This window comes from Lithobates pipiens, unplaced genomic scaffold (assembly GCF_037356315.1).
Source record: "Lithobates pipiens isolate NorthernLeopardFrog02 unplaced genomic scaffold, aLitPip1_a1.2 Scaffold_10, whole genome shotgun sequence".
Classification (NCBI taxonomy): domain Eukaryota; kingdom Metazoa; phylum Chordata; class Amphibia; order Anura; family Ranidae; genus Lithobates; species Lithobates pipiens.
In genome coordinates this window covers 75,712,732-75,731,055 of record NW_027507686.1, presented here as the reverse complement: position 1 = coordinate 75,731,055, position 18,324 = coordinate 75,712,732, and the positions used below count along the sequence as shown (strand labels likewise).

General features: G+C 42.4%; 1 protein-coding gene across 2 annotated transcripts in view; it reads left to right on the top strand.

The window, feature by feature from the left end:
* The window catches only part of LRP5 (LDL receptor related protein 5), a 287,294-nt gene that overhangs the window by 225,922 nt on the left and 43,048 nt on the right, over nt 1-18,324 (top strand). For both annotated transcript variants that reach the window (XM_077455906.1, XM_077455902.1), the window contains exon 15: nt 8,457-8,647. In XM_077455906.1, the coding sequence (XP_077312032.1) occupies nt 8,457-8,647 (191 nt within the window). The remainder of the gene's footprint in view (nt 1-8,456; nt 8,648-18,324) is intronic.

The window sequence follows — 18,324 nt, the reverse complement described above, 5'->3', positions numbered from 1 at the left end:
CCCTGATTGCCCCCTAGTTAACCCTTTCACCAGTGATCACCATATAACTGTTACAGGTGACGCTGGTTGGTTAGTTATTTTTTTATAGTTTCAGGGCACCCGCCATTTATTACCTAATAAAGGTTTAACCCCCTGATCACCCGGCGGGTGTCATTTGTGACTAATAACTGTTAGGGCAGTTAGGGTTAGCCCCCTTTAGTTCTAAGGTACCCCCCTAACCCCCCCAATAAAGGTTTAACCCCGTGATCACCCCCCGTCGCCAGTGTCACTAAGGCTGGGTTCACATTGCAGCGGTTTATGAGAACGGATGTGATTCGCACCGCACTGCAGTGCAAATCACATCCGATCTCTGTGCGATTCGAGTTCAGCCATTCGCCGCACCCGCCGCAAATTCGCACGGGACCCTTTTTTTGGCCCGCAGCAGAATCGGATCGCATGGGTGTTCACACCATGCGATCCGAGTTTGCAGATCGCACTGCGATATGCGAACTGATCTGGGGGTGTCAGTAACATTTCACTGACACTCCCAGCAGTTTGCATAGGGCAGTGTGAACTGCCGCCGGGAGGCATGCGATGCGGGAACCCGCCGCGGATTCGCGGCGTTTCCGCATCGCTCCAGTGTGAACCCAGCCTAATAAGCGATCATTTTTCTGATCGCCGTATTAGTGTCACAGGTGACGCTAGTTAGGCAGGTAGGTATTTAGGTTCGCCGCAGCTTTTTATAGCGCCAGGGACCCCCATATACTACCGCATAAAGCCCCCTGATTGCCCCCTAGTTAACCCTTTCACCAGTGATCACCATATAACTGTTACAGGTGACGCTGGTTGGTTAGTTATTTTTTTATAGTTTCAGGGCACCCGCCATTTATTACCTAATAAAGGTTTAACCCCCTGATCACCCGGCGGGTGTCATTTGTGACTAATAACTGTTAGGGCAGTTAGGGTTAGCCCCCTTTAGTTCTAAGGTACCCCCCTAACCCCCCCAATAAAGGTTTAACCCCGTGATCACCCCCCGTCGCCAGTGTCACTAAGGCTGGGTTCACATTGCAGCGGTTTATGAGAACGGATGTGATTCGCACCGCACTGCAGTGCAAATCACATCCGATCTCTGTGCGATTCGAGTTCAGCCATTCGCCGCACCCGCCGCAAATTCGCACGGGACCCTTTTTTTGGCCCGCAGCAGAATCGGATCGCATGGGTGTTCACACCATGCGATCCGAGTTTGCAGATCGCACTGCGATATGCGAACTGATCTGGGGGTGTCAGTAACATTTCACTGACACTCCCAGCAGTTCGCATAGGGCAGTGTGAACTGCCGCCGGGAGGCATGCGATGCGGGAACCCGCCGCGCATTCGTGGCGTTCCCGCATCGCTCCAGTGTGAACCCAGCCTAATAAGCGATCGTTTTTCTGATCGCTGTATTAGTGTCACAGGTGACGCTAGTTAGGCAGGTAGGTATTTAGGTTCGCTGCAGCTTTTTATAGCGTCAGGGACCCCCATATACTACCGCATAGCCACAAGCCCCCTAATTGCCCCCTAGTTAACCCTTTCACCAGTGATCACCATATAACTGTTACAGGTGACGCTGGTTGGTTAGTTATTTTTTTATAGTTTCAGGGCACCCGCCATTTATTACCTAGTCTCACTAGTGTACCCCTAAATTTAGGGGTGTCTACTTTCCAAAATGGGGTCATTTGGGGGGGGTTTGTGCCATCTTGGCATTTTATGGCCTTCAAAACTGTAACACCCTTAGAAAGCCTGAAGGCGGTGCTTGGTTTTCGGGGCCCCGTACGCGGCTAGGCTCCCAAAAAGTCCCACATATGTGGTATCCCCATACTCAGGAGAAGCAGCAGAATTTATTTTGGGGTGTCATTTCACATATGCCCATGGCATGCGTGAGCAATATATCATTTAGTGACAACTTTGTGAAAAAAAAAAAAAAAAGTTTGTAATTTTCCCGCAACTTGTGGCAAAATATAAAATATTCCATGGACTCAACATGCCTCTCAGCAAATAGCTTGGGGTGTCTACTTTCTAAAATGGGGTCATTTGTGGGGGTTTTGTGCCATCTTGGCATTTTATGGCCTTCAAAACTGTAATAGGTAGTGAGAAGTGAACTCAAAAATTTACGCCCTTAGAAAGCCTGAAGGCGGTGCTTGGTTTTCGGGGCCCCGTACGTGGCTAGGCTCCCAAAAAGTCCCACATATGTGGTATCCCCGTACTCAGGAGAAGCAGCAGAATTTATTTTGGGGTGTCATTTCACATATGCCCATGGCATGCATGAGCAATATATCATTTAGTGACAACTTTGTTAAAAAAAAAAAAAAAAAAAAAAAAGTTTGTAATTTTCCCGCAACTTGTGGCAAAATATAAAATATTCCATGAACTCAACATGCCTCTCAGCAAATAGCTTGGGGTGTCTACTTTCTAAAATGGGGTCATTTGTGGGGGTTTTGTGCCATCTTGGCATTTTATGGCCTTCAAAACTGTAATAGGTAGTGAGAAGTGAACTCAAAAATTTACGCCCTTAGAAAGCCTGAAGGCGGTGCTTGGTTTTCGGGGCCCCGTACGCGGCTAGGCTCCCAAAAAGTCCCACATATGTGGTATCCCCATACTCAGGAGAAGCAGCAGAATTTATTTTGGGGTGTCATTTCACATACGCCCATAGCATGTGTGAGCAATATATCATTTAGTGACAACTTTGTGTAAAAAAAAAAAAAAATTTTTTTTTTTGTCATTATTCAATCGCTTGAGGCAAAAAAATAAAATATTCAATGGGCTCAACATGCCTCTTATCAATTTCCTTAGGGGGTCTACTTTCCAAAATGGGGTCATTTGGGGGGGTTTTGTACTGCCCTGCCATTTTAGCACCTCAAGAAATGAGATAGGCAGTCGTAAACTAAAAGCTGCGTAAATTCCAGAAAACGTACCTTAGTTTGTAGATGTGACAACTTTTACGAAAAACTATAAATATACAATTATTGACTTTTTTTTTACCAAAGACATGTGGCTGAATACATTTTGGCCTAAATGTATGACTAAAATAGAGTTTATTGGATTTTTCTAATAACAAAAAGTAGAAAATATCATTTTTTTTCAAAATTTGCGGTCTTTTTACGTTTATATCGCAAAAAATAAAAATCGCAGAGGCAATCAAATACCATCAAAAGAAAGCTCTATTTGTGGGAAGAAAAGGACGCAAATTTTGTTTGGGTACAACATTGCATGACCGCGCAATTACCAGTTAAAGCAGCGCAGTGCCAAAGTGTAAAAAGACCTCTGGTCATTTACCAGCAAAATGGTCCGGTCTGAAAGTGGTTAAGTTGCTGAATTTTCTTTATTGGGTATATTTTAAAAATCCCAAATTTGATGTTGGCTCCACTAACAGTGGTTCAAGACATCATCACGTATGTTTTGCAAATGATGAGATATCAGCACTGTACTACACAAGGGAATTTCAACACTGTAGTCAACCCATAACCTCATCATGTAAAAATAAATGTGAATGTTTGTTGCCAGTGCAGTCTGTGTTGCTGAGACTGAGGTCTGAATCCATTAAAACTCAGGGTACTGTGAGCCAATGTTTGTCTACTCCACACACATTCCTGCATAACTTGGAATTTTTCAAAGTAACCTGACCTGTGGCAACATACAACATGAAGCCAGTTTTGTCTCTATATAATCAGAGACTGGTCATAGTTTTCTTGAACCCTTGACCCTGCCAGTGGCATAGCTCAATATCCCCATGGGGCTCCAGTTGAGATTTGGCAATGGGGCCCGCAAAGACATACAGTACCACATTAATTTCATTTGAGTGCTGTGAAGTGATGTCATCACAGCAGTTATAACAGCTGCTGGCAGTTTTAAACCATAAAATGTGTGAGCAGCAGAAAGTGAATATCAGCTGAGTATAGGAGTCCTAACACAAGATACAAATCGATGCACTCAAACTCCTGGTCACCTTTTAGGTATATTTGGTATGGCATTAATCAGTTCATTATAGCTTTGCTCCACTACTGTTGCTGTTATAAGAGGTGAAAGTAAAATTCAAAAATTGTGAATTATTTTCATGCCAACAGGATGACTTTAATGTGGGTCTGCTGCAAGGAGTTATTGTAGAAAGTGCAAGAGAAAAGGAGGAAAGCGCCACCTAAGTGGAGAAAACACACAAGGAACGCGTGCCTTCTGATGTGAACTGAACCTTAAAGCAGAGCTTTAAAACTTAGAGGATTCATTTTTTTTCTAGCAGCCTCCCTAGACCTCATACTAACTGATCAAGTCAAGGAAGCTTGGACTAGAAACCTTGCAGCTTTTGAGACAATTACTCTTAACCCAAGTAGTATCAAGAGTTCAGGTTTTCTGTGTCTCTTTACAGGATCATAGGTAAAAATATTATAGGTTTGTGTGTCTAAATGTTCTAATTGACACACCATTTTCATACTTGGAAGTATGACAAACAAGACCCACTAGATGTCCTTAAAACAGAATTAAATTTAAACAATAAAGAAAAACACTGATAGGCTCTCTTCTGTCATAAAAACCTTGCCTATCAGTCTCTGCTTTATTATTATTTTTTGGGGGGATTTTTTTCCCCCTTATTATCACCTGATGTCCCAGCCAGTAACACACTTCCTATCTAATGCTGCGTACACACGATAGGTCCGCCGGACAATTCGATCGTGTGTGGGTTCCAGCAGACTATTTCATCGTAAAGTCTGGCGGACTTAGAAAGTAGTTTTGACTCAAAATTTGTCTGCCGGACTTGGCTTTCAGCGGACAATCCATTCGTCAGTGTTCTAGTCCGGCAGACTAAGAATGACGCATGCTCTGAAGCAAGTACGAGAAGGAAGCTATTGGCTACTGGCTATTGAACATCCTTTTTCTAGTCCCGTCGTACGCGCTGTACGTCATCGCGTTAGAAATCGCCGGACTTTCAGATCGTCCGTGTGTGGCCAAGTCCGTTCGTTATACAGTCCGCCGGATCCTTTGCCGGGCCAATTCCTCCGGACAATTCGATCGTGTGTACGTGGCATTAGGGTGTCTTCACTGTGAATGTAGGAGCAACAAAGACACCTTTTGGACAACAGTAGGGTCAATTTTGGGAAAGGGTGTGTTGGATGCACGAGCAGATTTAGATGGACTTGACTAACAAATTAAAGCTGCACTCCTGCTACTACTTTTTAAGCAGTTGCAACAACAATTTTATTTTTTATTTTAGGATAAAAATTTTGCATAGATGATTAAAAGCCAACTGTTGTAAGCACCTCTGTCAGTGTTAAAAGCTAAGTTCACCTCTTGAAAAAAGTTAATAAATGCAAATTTTTTTGTGCATTTAAAAAAAAAAAAAAAAACTCTAAGGAGCCTGCAGAGCATTGCTGATCGCGGGTGCAATGTCAGGCTCCTGCAGACTCTCGGTATTGCAGGCTGGCAGTTACTTGAGAACAGGAAGAGCAATGAACTTTGGGAGAGCTCACCGGCACCCTTCATTGAGATCTGCAAGCTGTCAGCCACAATGGCTGAAGGTGCTTGTAGTATATTCCCTCACAGAAAACTGTGAAAGCAAAAAAACATGAACTACGTGTATCATCACAGGGTATTACTGTGGATACACAAGTAACAGTGTGCCAACGTATTTTGATGTATTCTTATATTACCTTCCTACATGTCTATTAGATATGCAAGCTCCTAAAGAAGCAGACCAATGCGCGTAACATGTAGATCGATTTTCTGAGCGACCTCCAAACACGACTCAACCTCTTCACGCATCCAAACAACCATTGGTGTGACACTCATATATTTAACTCAGGTACTGTCCATTTCTTCTGATCATCCTTGAGTTATTTCTACACCTTCATTTGAGTCCAGCTGTGTTTGATTATACTGATTGGACTTGATTAGAAAAGCCACATACCTGCCTATATAAGACCTTACAGCTCACAGTGCGTGTCATGAGGTCAAAGGAACTGCCTGAAAAGCTCAGAGACAGAATTGTGGCAAGGCACAGGTTACAAAAAAAAATTCTGCTGCACTTAAGGTTCCTATGAGCACAGTGGCCTCCGTAATCCTTAAATGGAAGACGTTTGGGATGACCAGAACCCTTCCTAGAGCTGGCTGTCCGGCCAAACTGAGCTATCGGGGGAGAAGAGCCTTTGTGAGAGAGGTAAAGAAGAACCCAAAGATCACTGTGGCTGAGCTCCAGAGATGCAGTCGAGAGATGGGAGAAAATTGTAGAAAGTCAACCATCACTGCAGCCCTCCACCAGTCGGGGCTTTATGGCAGAGTGGCCTGACGGAAGCCTCTCCTCAGTGCAAGACACATGAAAGCCTGCATGGAGTTTGCGAAAAAAACACCTGAAGGACTCCAAGATGGTGAGAAATAAGATTCTATGGTCTGATGAGACCGAGATAGAACTTTTTGGCCTTTATTCTAGCGATATGTGTGGAGAAAACCAGGCACTGCTCATCACCTATCACCCAATACGTCCCAACAGTGAAGCATAGTGGTGGCAGCATCATGCTGTGGGGGTGTTTTTCAGCTGCAGGGACAGGATGACTGGTTGCACTCGAGGGAAAGATGAATGCGGCCAAGTACAGGCATATCCTGGACAAAAACATTCTACGGAGTGCTCAGTACCTCAGACTGGGCCGAAGGTTTACCTTCCAACAAGACAATGACCCTAAGCACACAGCTAAAATAACAAAGGAGTGGCTTCACAACATCCCTGTTACTGTTCTTGAATGGTCCAGCCAGAACCCTGACTTAAACCCAATTGAGCATCTCTGGAGAGACCTAAAAATGGCTGTCCACCAATGTTTACCATCCAACCTGACAGAACTGGAGAGGATCTGCAAAGGAGGAATGGCAGAGGATCCCCAAATCCAGGTGTGAAAAACTTGTTGCATGTTTCCCAAAAAGACTCATGGCTGTATTAGGTCAAAGGGTGCTTCTACTAAATACTGAGCAAAGGGTCTGAATACTTAGGACCATGTGATATTTCAGTTTTTCTTTTTTAATAAATCTGAAAAAATGTCAACCATTCTGTGTTTTTCTGTCAATATGTGGTGCTGTGTGTACATTAATGAGGAAAAAAATGTACTTAAACAATTTTAGCAAATGGCTGCAATATAACAAAGAGTGAAAAATGTAAGAGGGTCTGAATACTTTCTGTCCCCACTGTATATGTATTAGAGGTGTTATGAGAGTCCTTGAGGTCACTCAATCATATGTTTTTACTGTGTTTGTATATAATGGTTTTAACTGTATCCTATTAAGTTTTTTCCTAATATACACGTGTACCTATATATTCCATGAAAACTGTGAAAGAATGAATGACAAGGCCCTGCACAGCCACACTGTTATCAAATTGTTACCGCGGGGGCAGGCCCTGCTGTTGTCAAACTGGGGGGGGGGGGGGGGGGGGGTTCGGGGATAAAAGGTGCAGATTCTGGAACATGTTACATTTTATACCCTAAGAACAGGTGAAACTTTTAGCATGTTCCAAAGGTGAACTTCTCCTATAAATGGAATGTTTCAACGCTCTATTTGCCACATTTGCAGGAAAGTTAGGTCTGTTAAAGGAAGTTGAAAAAAATAACAGACTTACTGACAGGATAGCCAGGTTAACATGACTGGAAAAGAAAATTAATGCAGACACCATATCTCAGAATTGGTAAGCTGCACTATAATACAATTTGTTTTTAGGTTTAACACCGCTGTAACGACTAGATAGATAGAATAATGAGCTTCATGTACAGATTATTTTATGATGCCTAGAACAGTGTGAGAATGTAACCAGACTGATATAGTTACTATGAAGGGGGGTGGGGGTTAATTGCAGAGTCTAACTCTGCTTTAAATCTGATTTTTTTATTTTTTTTCCACCATCTGTGTCCCATTTCAGTGATTTCCTTTCACTTCCTATCCCAACAACAAACAGGAAGTGAGAGGAGATCCCTGCAAATTAAAGGAATTTTTTGGTGACCCCCAGCTCACCAGAACTTTGGAAGATTTCCCTTCTATTACACTTCTGAGGACAACCCAAAATTTGGGATTTTGTTTTACTTTCACTTTAATTTATAATGGTAAACAGAACAAATAGAGCGGGTGAATCTCCTAAATGGGTGCGCCTCTCCCTCTCCACTCTATCCAAAGCTAAACAAAAAAAAAAGTATTAAATGTATTGTCTTTAGTTAGAATTTAAGTTAAACAGGCAAATGTTTTATTTTAGCACGCCTAGTTGCTGCTTGATTAATTTTGCCTTTTGCTTGGAATCGATCTTTAGGAAGCAATCCGCATATCATAGTAAGGGCTTGAGAAATGGTTTGAGAACAAAAATGTCAGAATGCACCTATTTAAATTGACATGAATCTAAATGTATTGCACAGCAAAATAAATATTGCAGAAGTTGTTTTTTCAATGTGCCTGAAAGGTGTGTGTTTTTTTTATTTTTGTTACAGGTACATGTACTTTACAAACCTTCAAGAGAGGACTGCAAGGATTGAGCGTTCTGCCCTAGATGGCACAGAGAGAGAAGTACTCTTCACCACTGGCCTTATTAGACCAGTTGCTTTGGTTGTTGACAACAAGCTTGGAAAACTTTTTTGGGTGGATGCAGATTTGAAACGTATTGAGAGCAGTGATCTAACTGGTAAGAATTCACATGGGGTCTGAAACATACGCATATGCACACTTCTATAACTTTAGACAAACTTATTTCTGACTCCTCATTTGAAGACATGTAAGAACTTCAAGGTTTTAATACTTATAATGGTACAGTTGGAGCTCAGTATACCACACATGCTAATGATGGTACTCTTTTTTTTCTTTTTCTAATAGTATACTAATCTTTTAGTATTGGCACTACCATCTTTGTCACCAGTTAGCTTTAGTAACAAAACTAAGTTTCAGTAAACATGTTGGGGGCTGTTGATGAAGCCTAGTTGTATTTGCCCACATGTTAACTTATGCAAAAAAGGTTGCATTTCACCAATAAAACTTTTTCTGAATTCCCCAATTCTACGGTATCCCTGCTTGACCACAAACTAGCTCTTGCTATGATCCAGTCAAGTCAATGTTTGTCTTTGATGGGAGCACCTGGATATCGGCTATACATCCTAAAGCTTTCCTTACTTCTAAATCCCTAGTTATTTCCAAGGGCCAAGTCTTCAGGTTTCTAACGCCCTGTACACACGGTTGGAAATTCCGATGGAAAAGGTCCGATCGGATTATGTTGTTGGAAAATCTGATGTGGGCTCTATCCGAATTTTATTCTATCTGTGGTGTGGGCTCTATCGAATTTTTTCCGTCAGAAATTCCGACGGAAAAAGTTTGAGAGCTGGATCTAAAATTTTCCAACAACAAAATCTGATCAGACTTTTTCCGATCATTTGTAGAGAATTCCGACAGACAAAGTGCCACGCATGCTCAGATTAAATTACGAGACCCTACGCTATTGGCTACTAGCCTCTACGTAGTCCCGTCGTACGCAACGTATGTCACCTCATTCCGAATGATCAGATTTTCCGACAACTTTGTCCGACAGTGTGTATGCAACAAAAGTTTCGGACAAAATCCGGCAGAAAAAAATCAGATGGATTTTGTGGACGGAATGTCCAACCGTGTGTACAAGGCATAAGCCTTTAAAAAAATTTTTACCACTTTTTATAAATTATTGTTTTACAGCTTATACTAATACTTTTTTTACTTTGGCTGGTAAAATCAGGGTGCAGATTTGTGACTCCACTAGCCTTTAGTTGATAAATGAATGGATTTGAAGCAGAACTCCAGTTAGATAAAAAGAAGTAAAGAATACAGTTATATATTCATTTAAAGAAAATGTATTTTTGTGGTACTTGGTAAATACAGGCCTTGTAGTTCGACGATTTTGAAATTAAAAGTATTTTTAAATGTGACTAGTGTAAGAACCCTCAATTTACTGGGTATTGGCCACTTGTAATACTGACTAAGTTGGAACATGTGGTGATACATAGTTCTGTTTAATCCAACGTAGTCATTTGCTGAGAAAATTTACTATTTCTATGTGGTAGTGACAGGGAAAGAAAATAAAAGGGAGGGGAAACTAAAATGTAGAATTGGGTAAAGACCACTAAATTTGATAAATTCCTGTGTTAATAAGAAACACTGGCAAAATACAGGAAATGATGTGTGCAATGTTTTTGCTTGTTGAGCTTTTTCCATGCATGTACAGTTACAGTGTGCTAGCATTTTTATATAGGTTTTTATGTGTTGTCACTTTAGCCACTTGCTTACCGGGCACTTAAACCCCCCTCCTATCCAGACAAATTTTCAGCTTTCAGCGCTGATGCACTTTGAATGACAATTGCACGGTCATACAGCACTGTGCCCAAATGAAATTTGTATAATTTTTCCCCCCCAAATAGAGCTTTCTTTTGGTGGTATTTGATCACCTGTGCAATATTTATTCTTTTTTTTTTTCATGTAAAAAGACCGAATTTAAAAAATAAAAAAAAATGTATTTATTTATTTTATCATTTTGTTTTTAAAATTTAAAACTGGTAATTTTTGGCCATCATTGATATACGCTGAAGAGTCGGCACAGATGGGCACCAATAGGTGACAGTGATGGGCACTGATCGGTTACACTGATAGGCAGCATTTCTAGGTGGCACTGATTGGCACCACTGGTGGACATTGATAGGTGGCACTTGTGGGCATTGATAGATGGTATAAATGAGGCATAATTGCCTCTTCCTTTTTGAGACCGATAAGCCGGTGATCTGCTTTTTTTCCGGGGGCCGGGACGGTGATCACCCGAGTCTCAGTGACTCGGTGATCACAGCGGTCATTGCAGCCAGTCATCCTGTCCCTGTAGGGTGCGCGCAGGGAGCATGCACCGTCATATGACGGCCTCCCAGGAATTCAGATCCATGCTGCGGCAGTCATTCGGTTCACGCTGCATGGAAATACTATTTTTTTGAAGGAAGTTGGCAAGTTAAATATGTCCCCTTTGCTTCAAAGTTACATTATTGATGGCGTAAGCTAGATGTGCATTGTAATTGGTACTCCTAGTAATGTCAAATATAAAAATCTATAGGAAAATGACTTAAAATATTTAGTTATTTTTAGTTTTAAGTTATTTTAATCAAATAGTTTTTATTGAAAATATAAAAAGGAAAAAGTACATATACATGAACAATCCAGGTTACAGATGCGTAAGAACACATCACTTTTCAAACTGAGCATTTTGCAAACACATTAACTGTATATTTCACATTACGGAAATCCCGTTCACCTTGATCATATTGGTATCTGTAAAGTCTGTGCCACATATCGTAATCTGCACTTCAACCTGAATGTATATAGAACCTCTTTGAACCTTTATCAGCTGAAGTTTAGTAACAAAGATGTTAAACAGGTAAGAAAGACATCAGTTTTGTCTATATAGAAGAGTGAAAGAGAAAGGGGGAAGAAAGGGAGCAGAGAGTTTGGGATTTGAGGGCACAGAAACGGAATATAAATGATCCATCACAGGTGTGTACCATTCATGCTTTTTTCCCTAAAGAGGAATTCCATGTAGACCAGTTATTTATGTATTTCTTTCCGGATCCATCTCTAAATGCTAGAATTTTCTCATATTCTGAGATAATATTCACCTTCATTATCAGTTCTGAGATGTTGGGTGTATCCCTTGATTTCCACTTATACACAATCAAGGACCTGGCTGCAAATACGATGTGCATAGCTATAGTTCTCATGGGTATCGGGTACTCTGACATACCAATACTCAACAGTGCCTTTTCCGGGGAAGGTCTGGTCAGGACGCCTGTGACCCGGGCCATTCGTTTAAACACCTCGTTCCAGAAGCTCCGCAAATGCGGACACCTCCACCACATATGTAGCAGCGTCTCCACCTGGCCACACACCCTCCAGCACCAACTAGACTTCTCGTCTGAAACTTTAGCTATTATAAGGTGCCATCTGGCTGTTATCTTCGCAGCCAGTTCCTCATAGTTCGAACATCTCGAGAATCTGGCATTATTTCTAAAAGCTAGTAACCATTGTCGATCAGTAAATTTCTGTCCTAGATCTGTCTCCCATCTCTCCAAGTGACCGAATCGATAAAAAGATGACTTTGCATTGAGTAGATCATACGTTAATGAGATTCCCTTAAGTTTAGGGTTGGGTGAGTAAAAGAAATCCCATACAGTTGTAATAAACTTAGTGCTAGATCGCCTCTCTTTTTGGAACCAAGACACAATTTGACGATATGTCAAAAATTCAGTTTGGGGTATATTAAATTTGTTTTGGAGTACCTGAAAGGGCATAATGTGGTTACCCTCTAGAAGGTCCTGAATGTTTATTATCCCTCCTCTTCGCCAAATGGACAGAGACATGTTTGGAATTAACCAAAGAAGAGAGTCTATGGGGATAGGAACCGAGGTGAAGGGTTCTGCGGCGTGGTGTGATGCAAGCAGACCTCTCCAGGCTTGGAGAGAAGCCTGAATGGTAGGGTGGTCACTAATAAACTTAAATTGCTCAAAGTTATAAGCAATTAGAAGGGAGCGGAGTGACTTAGGGTGTATCCAAGCCTGTTCCAATTGGCACCAAGGCTTCGGTTCTATGGTGGAAAACCAACCACGTAGCTGAACCAGAACCACCGCTGTGGCATGGTCCTGTAGTATGGGAACACCTAATCCGCCCGTATGTTTCTTTTTACCCTGCATGGCAGAAGAAAATCTGGCTCTTTTCCCCGCCCAAATAAATGCTTACATTTGTCTCTGGAGAGCCTTAAAAAAGGGGGTGGGTATGTGGATTGGTAGAGCCCTGAAGAGATACGTCAATTTGGGAAGTAGAAGCATTTTATACGCTGCCAAGCGTCCGTGCCATGATATATAATGTTTCTGGAGCCTAATTATGTCTGACTGAAGCATATCTAATAAAGGGGGAAAATTTGCCTGAAATAACTGGGTAGTAGGAGTTAAATTCGTGCCCAGGTACTTTATAGAATCTGTAGACCATGGATATGGAAGATCTCTTTGAATTTTTGCTTTAAGATGTCCGTCTATACCTATGCCTAATATGCATGATTTGTTTTCATTAATTTTATAATAGGATGCATTCCCAAACTTTACAATAATTTCATGCGCTGCAGTAATGGATTTATAGGGATCGGAGAGTGAGTTTTAAGTTATTTTAATGTTTGCACGTTCCCAGTTAATGCAACTTGACACATACTTAAACGCAAAAAGCTGTGAATGAAAATAAAGAATGTTCCCTGGGGTGTATCTTGCATTCTTGTATTCGAAAACAAATGCATGCATTTTTGCCCTTTTTTTTATTATTATTGTTTTATAAAGAAAAACAACCATTATTTGGCAATTGAAGTTAGCATTTTTATAAAAATGATTTTTCTAAATCACATGTAAGTGATGACAGCCCCACAGGCTGTAGTAATTAAGCAGGATTCATTAAGGACCCCTTGTGGCAGTGGAAAACATCTTGACATGTAGCAAAAGCATTCTATATATGACATTGTATATTTGGTATGCACAGATTTTAGCAAGAGAGGAAACTTGGGTTTCATGTTCAGCTATAGATTTCTAGTTTCAGTGTTTAACTTGTATTCTTCCATATCTTCTCTGCAAAATGTGTTTTCAACTTTCCCAATATTAAAAATGTCCATTTCATTCTCAACCCTATGAAAACCATTAACCTGTCTCTCTTTTATTCCCTCTTTCCATTTTCATTTTCTTCCCTCCCCTTTCCTCTTCTTTTTTTTTCTCTTTTACCGCGTACACACGACAGGACTTAAGTCCGGCAGACTTTCGACAGAGTTCTGACAGAGTTCTGACGGACTTTCCGAATGAACAGACTTGGCCACACACAATCACACCAAAGTCCGACGGATTCGAATGTGATGACGTACGACCGGACTAGAATAAGGAAGTTCATAGCCAGTAGCCAATAGCTGCCCTCGCATCGTTTTTTGTCTGTCGGACTAGCACACACACGAGCGGATTTCTCGGTAGGAACTGGGTCCGGCGGAGTTCTGGCAGAAAAATTTGAAACATGTTCCATTTCTAAAGTCTGTCAGACTTTTGCAAATCAAAAGTCCGCTGCAGCCCACACACGATCGAATAGTCTGCCAGAATCATTCCGTCAGACTTTTGATGTTGAAAAGTCTGGTCGTGTGTACGCGGCATTTCTCTATCTCTTGTTTTCTCCTTTCTTATGCCCAGCACCCACAGTTCTCACTATCATGAACTATACTTGTAGACCTTCATCTTGCTTTTCTGTTTTCAGTCAATATCTTAAGACTTCGCTCCATGCTTGACCGTATATATCTGTAATTTTCTTTGCAATAATGCACTGTACTATAGTGTTACAATATAGCATTTACTTGTTAAATCCTGTTTAATGTATTTAAACTTTTGCTGACTTTTTTCCCATACAATGTAATTGTAAATGAAGCCCTTGGGCCCATAATATAACTTTATATATCCTTAATACAATTTTGTTAAAAGGAAAAAATCCAGGTTGCACTACACCTTAGACACACCACACTTCTCATGCAGGACGTGAATGTAGCCTAAAGAATGCAGTTCTATACAACTCCAGTCATGCAAGGAAATACGTTTACTAACTGCATGTAATGTACTGGCAACTTAACTGCACTGAGCTTTATTAAATTATGGAATTTGTTGCATTCAGTATGAAGACAGTGATTTAGGTATTTTTGTATAAGATCTTTTATAAAAGATATGTAGTTTGGGTTTACTTGACCTTACAGTTGGTTGAACAGTGTGTGTCTTCTATTATTATAAGAAACCAATGGGTGAAACCTTGTAAGCTGCCACACTAAAGCTACATTTACACAAAAAGGATGTAACTATAATCAACTGTCCGCGCTTCCCATACTTCCGCAAAATTTGATAATACAATATATATCACACACTGTACAGTGCTAATATGTATAAAATAAAATAAATGCTATACAAATGTCTATATCCAGTAAAAGACTAAATATAGCATAAATGTGTAAAACGTATGTGTGGAGAAAACCAGGCACTGCTCATCACCTGTCCAATACAGTCCCAACAGTGAAGCATGGTGGTAGCAGCATCATGCTGTGGGGGTGTTTTTCAGCTGCAGGGAAAAGGAGTATATAAATAAAGTGCCCGTGCCCCATGAATTGCACTCAGTCCTCAATGAGGTATTTTAAACCAAACGACAGCAGTCCATATATATAAAAATAAAGTGCTCATGCTCCATGAATTATAATTAGTCATTGATGAGGTATTTAAACTAAATGGCAAGAGACCATATTAACATCAACCATGTGATAACTGTATCTTCATGCAGTGTGCACACAACCCCCACCAGGTATACCCTCACCTTAGGAGCTTAAAAAATAAGCCTTTGCTTCCTTTATGCTATGCAGGTTTATGGGACACTGATATGGAACACAGGTCACTTTCTCCTCTCGATAATAACCCAGCTCAGAGGCCACTATTTTCTCCTGGTATGTTCAGAGACTCTCCTCATATACATAACATGCGGAAAATTACAGAGGCATCCAATAGCGTAATAACGTTTAAAAAGTTTTAATTGCAAACAGAAATCCACAAACATACAACTCACATTTCAAATAAATAAAAATCGCCTTTGAAGTGCTATAGTGCTGAGGGGTGATAGTCATCTGTGGTCCGGCTCTGCAGCCCTGGTTTCATGGCGTTCCCCCTGTCCTGGGCCAGCTCTGCAACACTTCCTGGTACCTCTCTTGTCAGCCGATCAAGCTCCTCCCCGGCTGACGAGAGAGGTAACAAGAAGTGTTGCAGAGCTGGCATAGGACAGGGGGAACGCCGTGAAACCGAGGCTGCAGAACCGGACCACAGGTGACTATCACCCCTCAGCACCATAGCACTTTAAAGGTGATTTTTATTTATTTGAAGTGTGAGTTGTATGTATGTGGAGTTCTGTTTGCAATTAAACTATCAATCAGCTGTGCAGCTGCAGAGCACTGATGAGGAAATTTGCTGGGCCTGCATCCCTAGATGTGTTCCTATTGTGAGTATCTCACCAAAAATGGAATCTGACTTGCATCTTAGGCAGACTTCAGGGAAAATTGGTGAGCCAACCACAAAAGCAGTAAGTGATGTTTCTGGGGTATGTTCAGTACACATTCTGTGTACAGAACAAATCCAGGTAGCCATATTGCATTGCATTTTCAGAAAATTACAGCAGCTGTAGATTGAAAAGGAAAGGTAATTTTTAATAAAATTCAATTACTATATGACTTGTGCCCCAATTATATGCGCTATATTATTTTTTCTTTATTTGCTATTTTTTTCCCCACGAAAATGGAGTTACCCTTTAACCACTTGCCGACCGCCGCACGACGATATACGTCGGCAGAATGGCACGGGCAGGCATATGGGCGTATATATAAGTCCCTGCCTGCCCGCGGGTGGGGGGCCCGATCGGGCCCCCCCCCGGTGCCTGCGGCGGTCGGCATTCCTTCGAGAGCGATCCGGGATGAGGGGGCGGCCATTCATTCATGGCCACCCCCTCGCGATCGCTCTCGACGAATGGAAATCCCCGGTGACATCACTTCCTCTCCTGTAATGTAAACACAGGAGAGGAAGTGATGTATTCTCTCCTCCGTGTCGGTATTTTTCGTTCCGACACGGAGGAGAGCGGATCAGTAAGTTGCACCAACACTCTACACACACAGTAGAACATGCCAGGCACACTCACACCCCCCCTTTACCCCCCGATCACCCCCCCAATTACCCCTGCCCCCCAGTCACAGTGACACCAATGTCATTTTTTTTTTTTTTTTTTTGCATTGGTGTCATTTGTGACTGTAATAACTGTTAGGGCAGTTAGAGTTAGCCCCCTTTAGTTCTAATGTGCCCCCCTAACCCCCCCCAATAAAGGTTTAACCCCGTGATCACCCCCCGTCGCCAGTGTCACTAAGGCTGGGTTCACATTGCAGCGGTTTATGAGAACGAATGTGATTCGCACCGCACTGCAGTGCAAATCACATCCGATCTCTGTGCGATTCGAGTTCAGCCATTCGCCGCACCCGCCACACCCGCCGCACCCGCCGCAAATTCGCACGGGACCCTTTTTTTGGCCCGCAGCAGAATCGGATCGCATGGGTGTTCACACCATGCGATCCGAGTTTGCAGATCGCACTGCGATATGCGAACTGATCTGGGGGTGTCAGTAACATTTCACTGACACTCCCAGCAGTTCGCATAGGGCAGTGTGAACTGCCGCCGGGAGGCATGCGATGCGGGAACCCGCCGCGGATTCGCGGCGTTTCCGCATCGCTCCAGTGTGAACCCAGCCTAATAAGCGATCATTTTTCTGATCGCCGTATTAGTGTCACAGGTGACGCTAGTTAGGCAGGTAGGTATTTAGGTTCGCCGCAGCTTTTTATAGCGCCAGGGACCCCCATATACTACCGCATAAAGCCCCCTGATTGCCCCCTAGTTAACCCTTTCACCTGTGATCACCATATAACTGTTACAGGTGACGCTGGTTGGTTAGTTATTTTTTTATAGTTTCAGGGCACCCGCCATTTATTACCTAATAAAGGTTTAACCCCCTGATCACCCGGCGGGTGTCATTTGTGACTAATAACTGTTAGGGCAGTTAGGGTTAGCCCCCTTTAGTTCTAAGGTACCCCCCTAACCCCCCCAATAAAGGTTTAACCCCGTGATCACCCCCCGTCGCCAGTGTCACTAAGGCTGGGTTCACATTGCAGCGGTTTGAGAACGGATGTGATTCGCACCGCACTGCAGTGCAAATCACATCCGATCTCTGTGCGATTCGAGTTCAGCCATTCGCCGCACCCGCCCCAACCGCCGCAAATTCGCACGGGACCCTTTTTTTGGCCCGCAGCAGAATCGGATCGCATGGGTGTTCACACCATGCGATCCGAGTTTGCAGATCGCACTGCGATATGCGAACTGATCTGGGGTGTCAGTAACATTTCACTGACACTCCCAGCAGTTCGCATAGGGCAGTGTGAACTGCCGCCGGGAGGCATGCGATGTGGGAACCCGCCGCGCATTCGTGGCGTTCCCGCATCGCTCCAGTGTGAACCCAGCCTAATAAGCGATCGTTTTTCTGATCGCTGTATTAGTGTCACAGGTGACGCTAGTTAGGCAGGTAGGTATTTAGGTTCGCCGCAGCTTTTTATAGCGCCAGGGACCCCCATATACTACCGCATAAAGCCCCCTGATTGCCCCCTAGTTAACCCTTTCACCAGTGATCACCATATAACTGTTACAGGTGACGCTGGTTGGTTAGTTATTTTTTTATAGTTTCAGG